At 44.9% G+C, this 16,724-nt stretch overlaps 1 protein-coding gene across 1 annotated transcript in view; it reads left to right on the top strand.

Moving 5' to 3' along the window:
- Positions 1 to 16,724, top strand: part of arhgap35a (Rho GTPase activating protein 35a) — a 71,735-nt gene that overhangs the window by 41,756 nt on the left and 13,255 nt on the right. The window contains exons 2-3 of the mRNA XM_049575429.1: positions 2,469 to 6,318; positions 11,670 to 11,811. Of these exons, the coding sequence (XP_049431386.1) occupies positions 2,581 to 6,318; positions 11,670 to 11,811 (3,880 nt within the window). The 5' untranslated portion in view covers positions 2,469 to 2,580. The remainder of the gene's footprint in view (positions 1 to 2,468; positions 6,319 to 11,669; positions 11,812 to 16,724) is intronic.

Raw genomic sequence — 16,724 nt, 5'->3', positions numbered from 1 at the left:
CAGAGCCTCTGTACTTATCTGTATGTAACACCCTCTGTCAGCTCAGTAGGCAGCTACTTCGAGCATGTCACAACAGTTCAGTCTGTGCAGAGATGCAGTTCATGGCAACCTTCCCAATAGCAGAGCTCACAAACCTACCTGAGAGAGAGAGAGAGAATGAAAAGAAAATACTGGTATACACAATTTAGATTACAGTAAATTACTGACTTTAAAGGATCTGCACCACGTAATTGTAATTATTTAGTAAGTAATTGCTGATAAATCAGCTCCACAAGACATTAGAGGTATTTATTTTCAGGCTTCATAGTGAATGGACATCCCATCACATTTTTATTCCTGTGAACCTGGTGGGTGGGATCATGTAGATAAAGTATATAAAAAAATGATGATTAACAGGCTGGATGCAAGTTCTGTTGGGCCAGCGGACCATATCCAGGGGCAGCAGGTTATGTTTTTGTGGCTGATTGTAGTCGAGGCTGTCTGCTCTGTAATGTGAACATGACTAGGTCAGGGCACAGGTGCGCTTTTAACCTGCTGACTCCAGCTCTATAGATACCACACCTGCAGTTCTTCTCATCGAGCCAAGGCTAGGCAAGTCTAGGCTGGGTGTACTGTACTGTTTTCCCACTGGCTGTGTTCATATCTGGTGCGCGTGCACACACACACACACGCACGCACACACACGCACACACACACACAAGCATACAGAGAGGAAAATAAACACACGCAGTAAACATACTTACAAGAGAGGCTGCAAAGAGAAGGCTATGAATTAACCATAATACCCAGGTCATATACCTATTCCACAAGTATCGGCCAGCCAGCCTGGCTGAGCATAACACACACTACAACTTATTAATACAGAGAACAGGTCTACCCCTGAGTGCCTTGATCCATTTTTCATGCATGTTTCCTCTACAAATATCAAAACACCAGACATTCTTTTTGATATTGATTCCTTTTTCTGCTGGCACTTGGTTATACACCTGGTGCAGCACTGGGGAGGTCTCGCCTCTCAAATGTTAATTCACAGTCTGATTGGAATTTGCTTTAGTAAAACTCAGGATTTCAAGGCTCCGCCATAACTGTCAGCTTTGAACTTCGATTAGTGGCACTCAGCTTTCAAGTAAAACTCGGAAATGTACAGTATATGCAGTAGTCGATACAAGGCAGGTGTGAAGCTGTTTTTTTATCTACAGTGTGTTCCACTGTAGTGAGTTTCTTACTCCTCCTACCATTTCCTTTTTATTATCTCCCCCTCTGGTGGGCAATGTTGGGCTTTGAAGTTCATCTTTGCGCATCCACAGTTCTCTGTTGTCTGACAAATTCAATTCAGCAGCAACGAAGGCTTTGTCTGCTTTTGTGCTCTCTGTCAAAAGAGCTATTCATGTTTAATAGTGGTTTTAATGTCTGTTTTACTACATTAACGCCTCAGTTATGACATGGAGGGGGTGGTCTCGTACTGCAAGTCTGTGTGCTAGCTGTCTTGGAAGATTTTTGTTCCTCGCAAATTATGCTGTCAAAGAGGGCCATTCCACAAAGAGCATCCCCCATCTCTCATCCTCTCCCTTGTTATTTTTAGGTCGGATCTACTAATGGAATAAATGATACAGAGATTGGCCAGCCAACTAAGCCTCTATATGTGTTTGTATGTGCTATTTCTTGACAGCACGGCACCAGTTTGTTGCCTGTACTGTAGGTAAATATGTTGAGACATTAGTGATGGTACACCAGCCAACTCTGATCTGTTTGCAGAGTGCTGTATAGTGAGAAACATAGGAAAACATGTTTTTGATGGAGATGAGTCAGCCAACAGGCAATGCAGCCTTTTAAAATGCAGATGGCTTTCCCTAGTTGGCCAATTAGTAACTTTAGCTCTGGAACACTTATCTGCTTTCATCTTCTTGTGTGTGTCTTTCATTTGGGGTGCAGGGAGCTTAGTGTGCCTGTTTTCACAAGTGTGTGGTGGTGCGTGTGTTTGTGTGCACGTTCATGTGTCTGTTTTCTGCAATAGTGAAAACCCCACATAACTTTATTCTACTGCTGCTGGCAGTGAGACGACCAACCATAGTGTTAGATGTTGGGATAATAAGCCAAAACACATACTGAGACTCAACGAACATAGGAAGGAAATGTGGAAGGCACCACTGTTAGCTGTGAAGTCCTGGCAGTATAAAAATTAAATGAGTTAAATGGGGAAAAATTGCCTTTTACTGAGCTACAGCTGGGTTAAGTAATGTGCAGCATTCCAGCAGCTTTGCTGCTGACCTCAATCTTTTCAGGAAACACTCAGTGGAGAAATAGGATCACAGATTAAACATTATTAACAGCACATAGGCACACTGTAAGAATTTAGATGAGACACAATAGCTTTCTAATAATAAAGCCTGTCATTGGAATGTATGTTTCTGTATGTCTCTAGATTAATTATATCTCCCATTCTCTCTCTGTCTCTCTCTATCATGCAGGACCAAACCCCAGCGCAGTGAGCTCCTCTTGCATGGAAACCCTCCTTTCCTGGCAGCCTTCTCCTCTCCCTAGAGCTAGTGGCCAGCATGGCAGGATGAGCCTCTGCCAGCGATGATGATGGCCAAAAAGCAAGATGTCCGGGCACCCACCTACAACCTGGTCGTGGTTGGGCTGTCCGGCACGGAGAAGGAGAAAGGCCAGTGTGGTGTGGGCAAGTCTTGCCTGTGTAACCGCTTTGTCCGGCCAAGTGCAGATGACTTCCATCTAGACCACACCTCCGTTCTCAGCACCAGTGACTTTGGAGGCCGTGTGGTGAACAATGATCACTTCCTGTTCTGGGGAGAGGCCGGGCGAACGCTGGAGGAGGGGCCTGAATGCCGTATGAATGTGGTGGAGCAAACGGAGTTCATTGATGATCAGACATTCCAGCCACACAGAAGCACGGCGCTCCAGCCGTACATTAAGAGAGCGGCTTCCACCAAGCTGGCTTCGGCTGAGAAACTGATGTACTTTTGCACAGACCAGCTGGGACTGGAGCAGGACTTTGAGCAGAAGCAGATGCCTGAAGGCAAGCTTGTGGTGGATGGCTTCTTACTCTGTGTGGATGTTAGCAGGGGTATGAACCGGAGCTTTGAGGACCAGATGAAGTTTGTTACCAACCTGTACAACCAGCTAGCCAAAACGAAGAAACCTGTGGTACTGGTTCTCACCAAATGTGATGAAGGAGTTGAGCGCTATATTAAAGACTCGCACACTTTTGCCCTAGCCAAGAAGAACCTACAGGTGGTAGAAACATCAGCACGCTCTAATGTCAACGTTGATCTAGCCTTTCTTACACTGGTTCAGCTAATAGACAAGAGTAGGGGAAAACCCAAGATCATCCCTTACTTTGAGGCACTGAAACAGCAGAGTCAACAGATTGCCTCAGCCAAAGACCGCTATGAGTGGCTGGTCAACCGAATTGTGAAGAATCACAATGAGACATGGCCCACTGTCAGTCGCCGCATGCAGTCTGCCCCTGAGTACAAGGACTATGTTTTCCTTGAGGGGACAGCTAAAGCCAAGAAGCTCTTCCAGCAGCATGTGCATAGACTTAAACAAGAGCATATAGAGAAACGTAGGAAGGTCTATCTAAGTACTCTACCACAGGCCTTGTCAGTATTGTTACCAGAGTTGGATGAGATAGACCACCTGAGCTGGTCTGGGGTTCAGAAAGTCCTGGAGACAAAGAGAGATTTCTCCCAGTGGTTTGTAGTGCTAGATGACACCCCTTGGGAGACCACACCACACATTGATAACATGGAGGATGATCGAATTCCCCAAGACCTCCTGGAGACCCCCGCAGCTGAATCTATCTATGAGACCCACCTGGAGCAGCTAAGGAATGAGCGCAAACGGGCTGAGATGAGATGGGAGTTCAAGGAGAAGCTAAGTGTCTCTCCTTTCATCACACCAGGGAAACCGTGGGAGGAGGCCCGAAGCTTCATCATGAATGAAGACTTCTACCAGTGGCTGGATGAGGCTGAATATCTGGATATCTACAACAAACACCAGAAGGAAATCATTGACCGAGCCAAAGAGGACTTTCAGGAGCTGCTTCTTGAATACTCTGAGCTCTTTTACGAGCTGGAAGTGGATGCAAAGCCGAGTAAAGAGAAAATGGGAGCCATTCAGGAGGTGTTGGGAGAGGAACAAAGGTTTAAAGCCCTACAGAAGCTGCAGGCAGAAAGGGATGCTCTGGTGTTGAAACATATCCACTTTGTGTACCATCCTACAAAGGACACCTGTCCCAACAGCCCCCACTGTGTGGACAGTAAGATAGAGCAGATCCTGGCCTCTAGATTCCCTACCCGCTACCCATCATCAGATAGTTCAAGACTGGATTTGGGGAGGGCTGAAAGGATAAATCTTGTCATCTTAGGGAAAGATGGGCTAGCCAGAGAAATGGCAAATGAGATAAGGGCCTTGTGCACCAGTGACGACCGGTACGTGTTAGATGGCAAGATGTATGAGTTAGCCCTTCGTCCAATAGAGGGCAATGTACGTCTGCCAGTCAATTCATTCCACACGCCAACCTTTACACCCCATGGTTGCCTGTGTTTGTACAACTCAAAGGAATCCCTCTCTTATGTTGTTGAGAGTTTAGAGAAGCTTAGGGAATCAACTATAAGCAGAAGGGAAAGGGAAAACAGCTTAGCCCAACTCCCGCTGTCCCTCCTTCTGGTCACCAAGCGGGGGGTGGGGTCCATTGGAGACATTGGAGGGGAGACAGCTCAGACTCTTATCCAACAAGGGCAGCAGGTGGCTGGAAAGTTGCAGTGTGCCTACCTAGACCCTGCCTCTCCAGGCATGGGATACGGTCGCAACGTCAATGAGAGGCAGATCAACCAGATGCTCAAGGGCCTCTTAGAATCAAGGAGGAGTGTGGGAAGCAGCTCCCCTCCTTTACCCCCTCCATCCTCTGCTTTCAGAGACTCTCAGTCCCAGCCGATGCTAGAGGCAGACCTGAGGATAGTCATGTGCCTGATGTGTGGTGACACATACGACATAGACCAGCTCCTTGCTCCCTTCCTGTTACCCCAGCATTGTCGTCCTGCCTCCAGCCTCAGCAGTGGCACCTCCGTTTTGCTGGATCTCAGTATAGGAGGTCAGAGGCAGAATATTGAGCTGTCACTGCTCTCCTTTCATTCCTCATTCTCGCTTCGCAAGACCAAGCTCGTCCATGGCTACATTGCAGTTTACTCTGCTCGCCGCAAGGCCTCTATGGAGACATTATGTGCTTTTCTGTGTGAGGTCCAAGATATCATCCCAGTCCAGTTGCTAGCAGTAGGGGAGAGCCAGATGGAGCTGTCGGACTCAGAGTCAGCTAAGGAGCAGGTCAGTCAGGGAGAGGAACTGGCCCATGAAATAGAGGCCAGGTTTAACACAGTAATATGTGGACATGGTGGGGTAGTGGGGGGCCTTCATAAGATAGACCTTTTCCAGTCCTTCTTCAAGGAGGCGGTAGAGAAGCGCACAATTGTTGAGGCTACACACATGTATGACAATGTGGCAGAGGCATGTACCAATGAGAGCATCAGCCCTCGCTGTGGCTCTCCTAGTCCAGTTAACATTCTCATGGACTCAGAGGATGATATTGAACCATCACCACCTTACCCTACCTTGAGGGAGGATGGCAGTCTCAGTTCCCACCTGGGAACCTTCAAGCTGCCAGATCTGGATTCAAGTGATACCTTTTCTGTCATTTCTGAGCTTAGCACCTTTGAGAGCAAGCTGAACAATAAGGTTCCTCCACAAGTGAAGCCCAAGCCTGTCCGTAAGGTTAACCTCGGCCCCTACATGGACCAGCAGGGTGGCACCAACCGCCGCTCCTTGCCCCAAGCTGTCACCTGGGCTCCAGGTAGCGATGGTGGCTATGACCCCTCAGACTACGCAGAGCCCATGGATGCTGTGAGCAAACCTCGACCTACAGAGGAGGAGAATATCTACTCAGTCCCTCATGACAGCACACAGGGCAAGATTATCACCATCCGCAACGCCAACAAGGGTCACTCCAACGGGAGTGCCGGGGGGAATGGCTCAGACAGTGAGGCTGATAGCAGCTCACTGGAGCGCAGGAGAAAGTTGTCCGCCATCGGGGTAAAGCCCAAGCTTTACAGAGACCGATCCAAACGGCTTGGCAAGTTCAGCAGTTTCAGGACGAGCTTCTCAATAGGCAGTGATGATGAGATGGGCGGTCCACCCAAGGCTAGCCAGGATGACGGAGGAGCCCAGAAAGACAACTCCATCGAAGAGAGTGAAGACCCCAAAAGGAGAAATATTCTGAAGAGCCTGCGCAGAAATGCAAAGGTTAGTGCTGTTGCATCCTCTGTTTTTGTGAGATATGAGTGATGTATGGGTTAAATATTCAAATATGTCTGCACTCTGTGAAAAGACTAAAGAAGGGTTAAATCTTAAATTAAGTTTTATTTAAATTAAAAACACTTACTTTTAATTAGTTGATTCAGCTATTCACAAACACAGCAGTGTTATTCTAAAATGATGCATATTTATTTTGGAACACTGCCCAAATTAATCACTTCAGTCATCTTGAAATATTGAGAGTTTTCTTAACCAAGGCTTAAAATAACCTCCTAACTAAAAAGTGTCGTGCCCTTGTAAGTATTTTGACAAGGGAAGTGCCACTTGTTTAATGAGTGGAAATTTAATTTTTGAGCAAAACACTTACTGTAAATTGTAAGTAATGGGTGACTCAGGACGTTGTGCAGTCATAAAGCTTTGTCTGAAGTATATAAGCACATTTATTTGTTTATGGACAGATGTTTGTTAGGGACAGGCATTTGTTTATGGCTTAGATTGAACACCTTTGCTTTTGTGTATAACTGCGTAATCGTTTAAGTTGTGGAATCACTAATGAGTTCAGTATAATCTCTCTGCTCTCTGCAGTTTAGCAAACATGCCACACTGTAGGAGTTCCTCGAAAAACATGTCTGCTATTTTTTTTTTCCTGACCGCTTTGTGAGAGCTCCATAAACTAGCCAGATAATCAGAGGAAAAAGAGACAAACTCCAGTCACTGAACTTCTATACCAGAAAGCAGAAAGCCTTAATGAATAGGGACAGAGCCACAGTATACACTGTGCTATTTTATCTGTCTGTGCTCATGTGTATGTCTGCTTGGCTGCATCAGGCCTCCCATTATATAAAAGCCGGCATAATGATGTTTGACATTTTTTATAGCAAGATTTTAAAAGCATCAACATCCATCTCACAATTCTCACTCTAGTGGTACATGAAGAGAAATTAAAGCTAATGTTATATCTGAGAAAATTAAGTGTAACACCCCTGCTGCTCAGGAAACAATAGTATTAACAAGAGAAAAAAAGGTGAGAAAATTTCTGCACAGGAGCCCGTCACTCCTTAATTATCATTTACAAAACCTGATTATGCAGTCACCTTGCTTTCTGCCTTGCTTGTAGTATGGCTAAGCAATGTTTACAACTTGGTTGCCAGCGGGTGCGGTGCCTTTGCCGTTAGTGATCCAGTGATTGACATCAGCATCATCTCGTTAAGACAGCGTTGTTTACTGTTGACTGTTGTGGTGCTGCAGTGTAGCGTGTGCCAAGACTGGTCAGCTTGTTCCTAAGACTCCAAATCTTTCCCTGTCAGCTTGGCTTTCTTTGCTTCCTTCCTTTCATTCTCTCATATTCACAGTGTTTGTCTTCTCTTCTTGCTGATTCATACTTTCTGCCTCTCACATTCCTGTCACAGTCTTTCTCTCTCCCTCCATTATGTTCTCCTCATATCTTTTTATCCTCTTAGCCTCTGTCTGCCCCTCTCCTGTTCGTTGCCATGCTTGTCTCTCACACGTGTTGTGACGATAGTTTTGACCTTACCCTGTTAGTCTTATCATTCAGGTATGCTGTTAATTCACACACATGGCGTGGTACAGAAGTGTCAGCTGAACAGGAGTTACAGCTGTGTATGTTGAGCGACTGTGATAATTACCAGGGCTGTCAGAAGGGTGGAACAGGAGGGGGATGATTAATGTTTTCACACACTCAGCTGTGATGTCCAAGTACCTGCGTGAAGGCTGTCCTCTCACATAACTCTAACTGCCTTTACCACGTTCTTTCCTTCAGGCACTAACCAACTTAGCACAAAGTGTACTCAGTGTCATTTGTCCTTCTGAAAAAATGTGCAAGGACAGATTGCCAATGAATTGGAAAGCACAGTTTAGGTCCCATGTTAGCAAGTAAGCTCCAGTAGCTCTGACTTCCACCTGACCCTGTGCTCTGACCCAGTCCTTTAAGGGCAGTGAGGGATCAATAATGTATCACATGACACATTATTAGCCGAGTTTCAAAACAAACCCCCAAGAAAATTGAAGCCAGCAGAACTTAGATAGGTGTCGTCACCGTTGCTCTAATTAGTGCCTCTGATTTGTGCCCTACAGCAGGTCTGGGATCTGGATATCCGCATTAAGGCCATTATTGCTTAATTGTGGTTGTAACAATGTGCTCAAGTTCCATCACCTGTTTTCTAAGCAGCTGTCTGAAAGATAAGAGTCCATTTTCAATCTGCTGCAGCCTGATACCCCCTCAGGGTAACTGGCATGTTATTGAGTTATGTGGTCATCTCATGGAGGCGTGCTGCAGCAGTGACTTGGTGCGGGACCAGACGCTCCTGTTAGTGGCTTTTCAGGGTTGACAACCAGTCAGACTTTTTAGGGTGAAGATGTGGGTTTATGCAGTGTAAACACTTTCCTAGTCACAGCCTTAGGGTACTGTCTACCAGTCTTGAGTCATGACGAGTAGGAACAAATAATTAAAACTAGACTCTGAGCCTGTTTTAAAAGCCCCTTTACCTCAGGCAATGACCAACTGTGTGTCTGTCCCGCCTGCCCTCCCTCAGTGAGAGGCCGGAAACATTTCCTCTCTCTCTCTCCCCTGCAGCTTTTTTCAAACCTCCTCAGCCAGCAAGAGGAATGCTTCAAATTCCTCAGTCACCTAGTTCCAGTCTAGTGTCCTCCGTATGAGAAATAAGAGGGAAGGAGACAATCAAAAGAGATGGAGAAAACACAACCACAGAAAGAAAATGAGATGTAGCCGGAGAAAAAATAAGAGTTGTGATAGAACTGGTATTTTTTTTTTTTTTGTATTGCGGCTTTGTGTTTCAGCATCCTACAGCGCGCTGTGTATGTAAACGTTCACCATGGTGTCTGTATGTTATTATTAAGGATGTGTTTTGTTTGTCTTTTGTGGTAGAGGTCTGTTTTGTCTTCTCAGCGCTGGCAACATATCCTGTCTCAGTCAGCAACTAAAAGGAGTGGCCAGAAGGCAAAACTGCAGGGGGAGAAGACAGTGAGAGAGAAAAGTGGGTGGAAGAGAGAAGGCGGGGGGGGGGGAGTATAGAGACAGTCTGCTAAAGTGAGATAGGGCATAGATATACAACACAGTCAGTGTGATAGGACACAAATAAATTATGAGCTGCTACTTGGAGCTTAAAACCAAGCTGGCAGTCTAGCTCTCCACCACCACGGAGGCTGTTGTCTTGTAGCGTCACATTATTACCACTTTAATTCAACTAAACCCCCATGTGGGTGTTTTGTGCATGTGTGAGTACGCACTTCACATGTACGTTTTGTACGTCGAGCATCACAGGAGGATCGGGCAGGGCGGCGGGGGAGTTAGCAGCGAATGATAAGTGAAGGAATTCCAGTCAGGATTCAGCTCATGCGGGGCTCATAATAGAAAGATAGCTGGGCAGCAGTTACCGATTTGCTGGGAAAGTCTACAGTTATTGAACCTAGATGTGTTTCAACACAGAGCCTCCATCGGCATCTCGGGGGCCTCGCTGAATGAAGTGCAGACTCTTCTAGTGAGCCAGTTGGTGTTATCGAGTTATCTTTGACATTTTGTTTTCCCGACACTTAAGCACCCAGTTGACTGGTGAAGTAGCGACAGTGCCCTTTTTATGCAGTTTATCATAGGAAAACACCCCAGAAAGAGCCTGGATGATACTTGATCTGTGAGGCCAGTATTGATATCGATACTTGAGAAGAATATAACAATATATTGACCAGTATTCTTCTTTTACACAAACATTCTTGTGAAAAAGGCAGGTTAACAACGGTAATTTTTAAATGGTTAACATCATTAAAGGTCCAGTGTGCAGGATTATGGGGCATCTATTGGCAGAAATGGAATATAATATTCATTACTATGTTTTCAGTAGTTTATAATCACCTGAAAAGAAGTCTCATGTTTTTGTTGCCTTAGAATGAGCCATTTATATCTACATACAGAGCGGGTCCTCTACCACAGTGTCAGCCATGTTGTTTCTACATTAGCCCAGAATGGACAAACCAAACACTGGCTCTAGATAGGGTCATTCGTGTACACATGCGGCACACAGGAGAAGTTTCAGTCATGCAACCTCACAGCTAGGTGCCACTAAATCCTACACACTAGACCTCTGAAATAAAAGCCATTTTTAATTTTAATAGAAAGCAAGATGAGAAAAATTAAAGATAAAATGTCCATAAGAAAGCCACCAACAAAGCATGTATAGCTGCAGTTTACCTTTCCATCTCGCTTAGGTGTCTCCCAACACACTCGCTGATATTAATGTGTCTGTAATAACCACATATTAGCCCATGATATGTGCCTGCTCATGTGTCGGTCAGGCTCTTTGAGGTGGTAATGAAAGCCAGCTGAAAGATAACATAGATTTACAACAGAATAAATTCACTTAACTGCTCAAACATGCAGTGCAGAGAAACGTCCAGGTGAGCTTGTGTTGATCTGCTCCGTCTTAATTAGTGTTTCCCCGCTTGTTTCCTTGAGTACCGCCGTGAGTTAGTGTGTATATACATGCTATCGAAAATGTTTGGTGGAGTGCGGTGAGGCCAGTGTCTGGAGCAGAGGGCACGCCGGGCTCCTTCTCTCTAATGAGCACTCCTCTGCTCCTTTCCTGTGTCTGTCTGTCAGGCCTGCATTGCTCCCACAGTCTGTGTGCCCAGCCAACCATGCATCCCTGCCTCACCACCCAGCCTGCCAGAGCAGAGCCTCAGGGGGCTGACAGACTTACTAGAGATCCAGGCCTTAGGGGCCTTCAAAACATTCCCACTGAACACCATTAAAGCACAGTACAATTACTGCTGATGCCACAGCCATACGGAGGCAGGCAACAAATGTTGCAGGAGTGCATTAGAGGTCTCTTAACAGGAGAATAACAGGAGTTAGAAAGTAATTAAACAATGAATAAGAGAGTTTGATTATGTGAGAGCTGCAGTGCAGTAGAGAGAGAGAGAAAGGGAAGCAGAGAATGCTGAAGGAAGGAGGGCAAGGATGAAGGGATCAGAGTGACGAGCTGATGTATATCTCATTTATGCACAAAACAGGCAGGAATGTTTGATGACTTATCAGGTTAAGGTTTGAAGGAATGTGCAGGATGGGTGTGTGTGTGCGTGTCTTCTTGCTCAGCTAGGTACAAACATAAAAACAGTCACTTTAAAATAATGTCACGGTCTTTTCCATTTAAATCAAGTCATTTCTAGAACAATGCCCCAAGGCTCTGTGTCATTTTGGAAATGTGTGCCTGTGCCAGCAGTGTCCATGCCAGTCAGCCTCAAATAATGTTGAATTTCGTCTCGGAATCCTCGGAGTAATCTGCTCTTTCTTTGCAAAATACTTCCAGAAACCACGACCCAAACCCAGGCATTCCATCTCGAAGCCCATCGAGAGCAACTACTTTGGTATGCCACTGTCCACCGTCGTCACTCCTGAGCGGCCGATCCCCATCTTCATCGAGAAGTGCATTCGTTTCATTGAAACAACAGGTAAGAATCTGTTTTACTTTACATAATAAGGAGCACAGACGCTTAATGGCATCAAGTCGGACGCAAAATAGGCTGTTATTTTCAGTCATTTAGATATTACCTTTTTTTTTTTTAATTATTTCAAAGGATCCATCTGCCTCTGCGTACACTATGCCTGTCTCCTTTGAGCTGCCTTTTTTTATTCCCCTATATTTTTTTCCCTTATCTTAATCCTCCTGCCCGGTGGAATTGTTTTGTACTGTGGTCTTCATTGCTAAGTGTGTGATTCTGCGGTCGTCCTCAAATCACACACAGCCTTTGTGTCTATGTGCATGTGTGTCCGTGCTTTCCTTTGTGTCTCCCTTACTCTTTGTTCAGGTTTGATAAATGGTACAGCTTTGTTGAGCTGTAGGCTTTAAAGGTATGCACCTCCAGGGATGTGAACCAGGTTGGGGTGTTAACTTACTTTTTTTGATAGCCGAAACAGTTGTGTCATAAAAAAAAAGCAAAAATGAGGCGTGATAAGACTCACAGGTGAAGCAGGTTCATTGTTTGTGTGTGATTATTATAGAAATATCGTTAACAAGGGTTTGTGTGGCAACTCCTGAACTGGCTCAAGTAAAAAGACCAAGCAGATCATGCTGGCTTCTGTTTCCAGTGGTTACGGTCATAGTGTTAACTTAAAAATGAGTCATCAGAGCCTCATTCAGGCCAATGATGCTGATACGAAAAGCCAAGGGGGATTTTAAGCAGCGACTAGGTTTGTCACGGAGCATAATGTCAGAATGGCTCCATGTGTTTTAACTAAAATACTTTCATCTGCTTCGATTAACCTTGAATTTGTTGCGTAGATTAGAGAAACAGGTTTTCAAACTGTTGCCACCAGTCATACACACACACACACACACACACACACACACCCGTACCTCCTCCTGTCTCCTCCCTGGAAGCACTGGGAGCACAGATGTGGTTGGATAGCCTCTCCTAACCTTGCTACCCTTTTGCCCAGATGCCAAACCCCCTGCCAGGCTCTTCTGGTGCCCCATTGCCCCAGGACTGCCAGCTTGTCTCTCAGTCTGCCACCAGCTGTTACTACTAAACCAGAGGCGACTTAGTTCAGGGTCGATGCATATGTATAGATATTTGTACACGTCTCTTAGCTGGGCTGTAACCAGGATTTTAGATACTGAAGTCAAGAGTCAGTCTGCCACCTTTCTACCACCAAACACCTCAACATTTTTTAATACAACCCTGAACACTGTGTAAGAAATAAATAGACAGAATGCAATCCTTTCTGACCTTTGTTCAATTGAATACAGTACACAATATACACTCATGCTGAATTTAAAGCCTGCAGCATATCTACAGGGGTCAGGGACAGGGGCATGTTTACCACCGTGCTACATCGCCTTTCTTTTAACAACACCCAGCAAGTGTTTGGGAACTGAGGACACTAACTGTTGAAGTTTTGAAAGTGAAATTACTTTCTCAAGATTCACAAGCAGGCCCCCAAAAACCTTGAAGAATTCGACGCAATCCTGTCTGACAACTGTGATAGATAAGTTTCTCCATACACGCTCTGAAATCCCTCTGAAAATTTGAACACAACCAACTAATATCTAGCTAATAAAAAGACCTGTCTCAGAAAAAGAGGCTATGCTTCCTATACCTAGTATCAGATTATATACTGTATTTCTTAACAGGAAACTTCCCACAGAAGTATCAAGACATTACGGACCTGTAAAATGAAGTGTTAGAGTTTTATTTTTTGACATAAAGGTCCAAATGATGTTTCAAAGCGCTCTCTCCATGCTGCCAGGAATAACTCTGTGGCAGAGTAATACTAAATTATGTATTCATTTATTAATAAATTCATTTAAACTGGTTGCAAAACATGTTGGGGCTGAAAATACTGGGATTATGTAAAATAATGTTCTAAACTGTGTGATGTAAACTCCCCCATAGTTGCTATCCACCCTCCAATTTAAGTTACTTAAGTACATTTAAGTAATGTTCAATAAAAGTGTGCACTCATTTCATTACCTCCCGTAAAATGAGTTGCATGTGTTTGTCAAAACACTGCTGTTGTTTCCTGACATGCCAGTGCATTCCACTGTAATCTCTGTCCTGATTAAAGACTCTGTATTTGTGGATTACTGCGGCCTCACAAAACATCCACCGCCTTTCTCTGTGTAGGAGTATAGGGGCAGAGCTCTAGATAACAAGGCATCATGCTAGATTTCACCTCCCCCTGTTCAGGTGTTAACTGGAGCAGTCACGGCACTTAGTTCTGGATGAAGGCGGAAAAAAAGTGGTTGAATATGCGTTTATGTATACATCGACTGACTCATGAGAATGTTTTCCACCTTCTACCCCCACTCACTCACTTTAGTATCTCGCCTAATCCTCCGTTTCCTCCTCTCCTCCTGTGCCCTTGTTTCTCTACTTCCTCCTCCCGATCCAGTCATCCTCCTCTCTCTCTCTGTCTCCTCGAGTACCTTCACTTGTCACATTTGATTTCTTTCATCTTCTTCCTAACCCATATTTCTATTTCTTCCCCTGTCCTATCGTCACCTCTCTCAATTCCCTGCATTTTTTCTCCCCCTGCTATCCCCTCCATCTCCTCCTGCCCCTCCTTCATTGCGTTCTCTCCTTCCTCTTGTCAGCACGCTTTGTGTATGTGTGTGTGTGGCGGGTGTGTTTTCACCACGGGGGTTGCCAGGTAATGTTCTGCCCCATAGCTCCCTCCGTCCGATCAATATCACAAGGTAGGAAATTGGAAGAATGTTTGGGCTCAGCTCTTTTCTGCGTGTGTTTAGCTTGCGTCTGTGTTATTTATATGTGTATGCATGTGTGAGGAGTGTAGCTTCACACATCTCACAGTCACAGCCAATAAGAGTGTGCGCGATGAAACACTTGTTTACATACTAACGCATGCAGTACAGAATGGCACACCCACACAGAGAATTACTGCGACTGTGAGGGGAAATGAGTTACAATGTGCCATTTAGTTTCGATTGTAGTTGCTGTAAGTCAGACTTTACTTATCCTGTATCTGCGTCTGCAATCTGTGACTATAATGGCACTCATGGGAAATTACCATACAGTGCTGACACTATGTTTGTCTCTATAGTGTGAGCTCATGATGAGTGAAGTAGTGACGCTGACCCTGGACCTGCAGCTTTAACCTACATCCTTCCCCTTTCCTCCTTCTTGAAGCAAAAATACTCCCAAGCCAAACCCAGTGTTTTCTGCCTTTATTCTTATCTGTTTAAATGTCATTGATAATCCTCTTACAGGCCTGTGTTCATACTCTGAATGACGACTTTGGTGTATGTAGTAAAAACATATTTTTTTACCCATAGACAAAGCCGAATTGTTCATTAACTAGAAAACTTTTTCTTAGTCTTTATACATTTTCAGAGGCATATTTTGGCAATACACAAAGGCACTAGAGAAAAACTTGTTTTTCTGTTTTTATATTTCTTTTCAAACATCTTATTTCTTTGTTGCTTCTCTTAATTGTGCTTCCCAGCTTCACTCCCTTTGTCCTTGAGAATAATAGGAGTAGATGTGGCATTTTGTGTTATTTTCGTGCATTCAGAGCTTGTAGAAAAGCAGCTATATAAAATCAATCCATTGTGACTGCCGTTATCTCTCCTCGGCTCTGGCTTTCTCTCGGCGTTGGTAGCCGCGGTGTGTTCCGCTCACGGGTGCCGGGGTGATGAATGTGTGTTAGCGTGTGCGGGCATATCTGCTGGCCGTAGGAGCCTCCATAGCGACGTAAAGGGCACCGCCTGTTTTCATGGTGGACTATGAAGTCAGCTGCAGGGGTCTAGGCTGATATGGGATCAGCTGGGGTGTTGTCAGTAGGTAGCATGGTGCAGGAGAATGGTCGCTAACTGTGGGTACATTGATCTGAGACTTTGTGTGACTGCAGGTTAAGGTGTGTTGGAAGCTATGAAGTCACCATAGATGAGGACATAGACCCTGAAGCTAATAATGTAATAGTATAGTTTGATAATAGCTCAAACGAATGGAAGTTGCATTTTCTAACAGGACTAAAAAAGACATTGTTAGCGGATGCAAAAAAAACTTGTTTGCCACAGGAAGTGCTTATATTTACATTGACCCCAGGAAGCGCTGGCGCTTTGTTTGACCCCAGAGGAAGAGGATGCTGTTGTCTGTTTGTGAGAGCCCACCTTTCCAGGCTATCACTGTTAAACCCTTCTATTCGCCTTCTTCATCCTCTGACTCTTCTCCCCTCCCGATGCTTTTGGGCTCCTCTTCTATTCCTGCAACCTCCATCTTTGATGTGTTTTGTTGTTTCAAAAGCATTTCCTATCCCTCTATATATCCTCTCCTTATCTTAATCCCTTTATTTTTTCTCATTCTCTGTTTCATCAGTCCTGACCCTCACTCCCGTGCATCCTCACACTCCCCCTCCCCACTATCTCTCTCATACTTGTCCTGTTTTGCCCCTATCTCTCACACCCTCTCCCCACCGCTGCTACACTGCTCCCCTCTCCCTATCTCTCCTCCCATCCCTGTTTTCCTAGTGTCTGGCTAGAAAAGCTTTTGTGGATAATTGATTGGTAGAAGGAGGAGATCGATGCTGTATATGCCTTGACTGAAAGCTCTCTCATTTCCTCCCTGCCTCTCTCTATCTCACCCTCTCTGTTCTGCCACTCCCTATCTCCCTCACTCCCTCTGGATTGCTCTTTGTCTCCCCGAATCTCCACAAAAGTGGGAACGAAGTGAGAATTTAAAGGGTGGGAGGTGGAGACTTATCTTATATAAATTGGAAAAAAATATTAATGAAGGAAGATGAAGTTAGCGCTCACTCACAGCAGCTATCTAAGTACCTTTTCTTTCTGCCATTTGAGGTTATAGTTACTCATCCTCCAAGGCTAAACATGACTCAGGAAGGACTC

The sequence above is a fragment of the Epinephelus fuscoguttatus genome, linkage group LG5 (assembly GCF_011397635.1).
Source record: "Epinephelus fuscoguttatus linkage group LG5, E.fuscoguttatus.final_Chr_v1".
In the NCBI taxonomy this organism is placed as follows: Eukaryota; Metazoa; Chordata; class Actinopteri; order Perciformes; family Serranidae; genus Epinephelus; species Epinephelus fuscoguttatus.
This window is presented reverse-complemented; position numbering and strand designations above follow the sequence as displayed.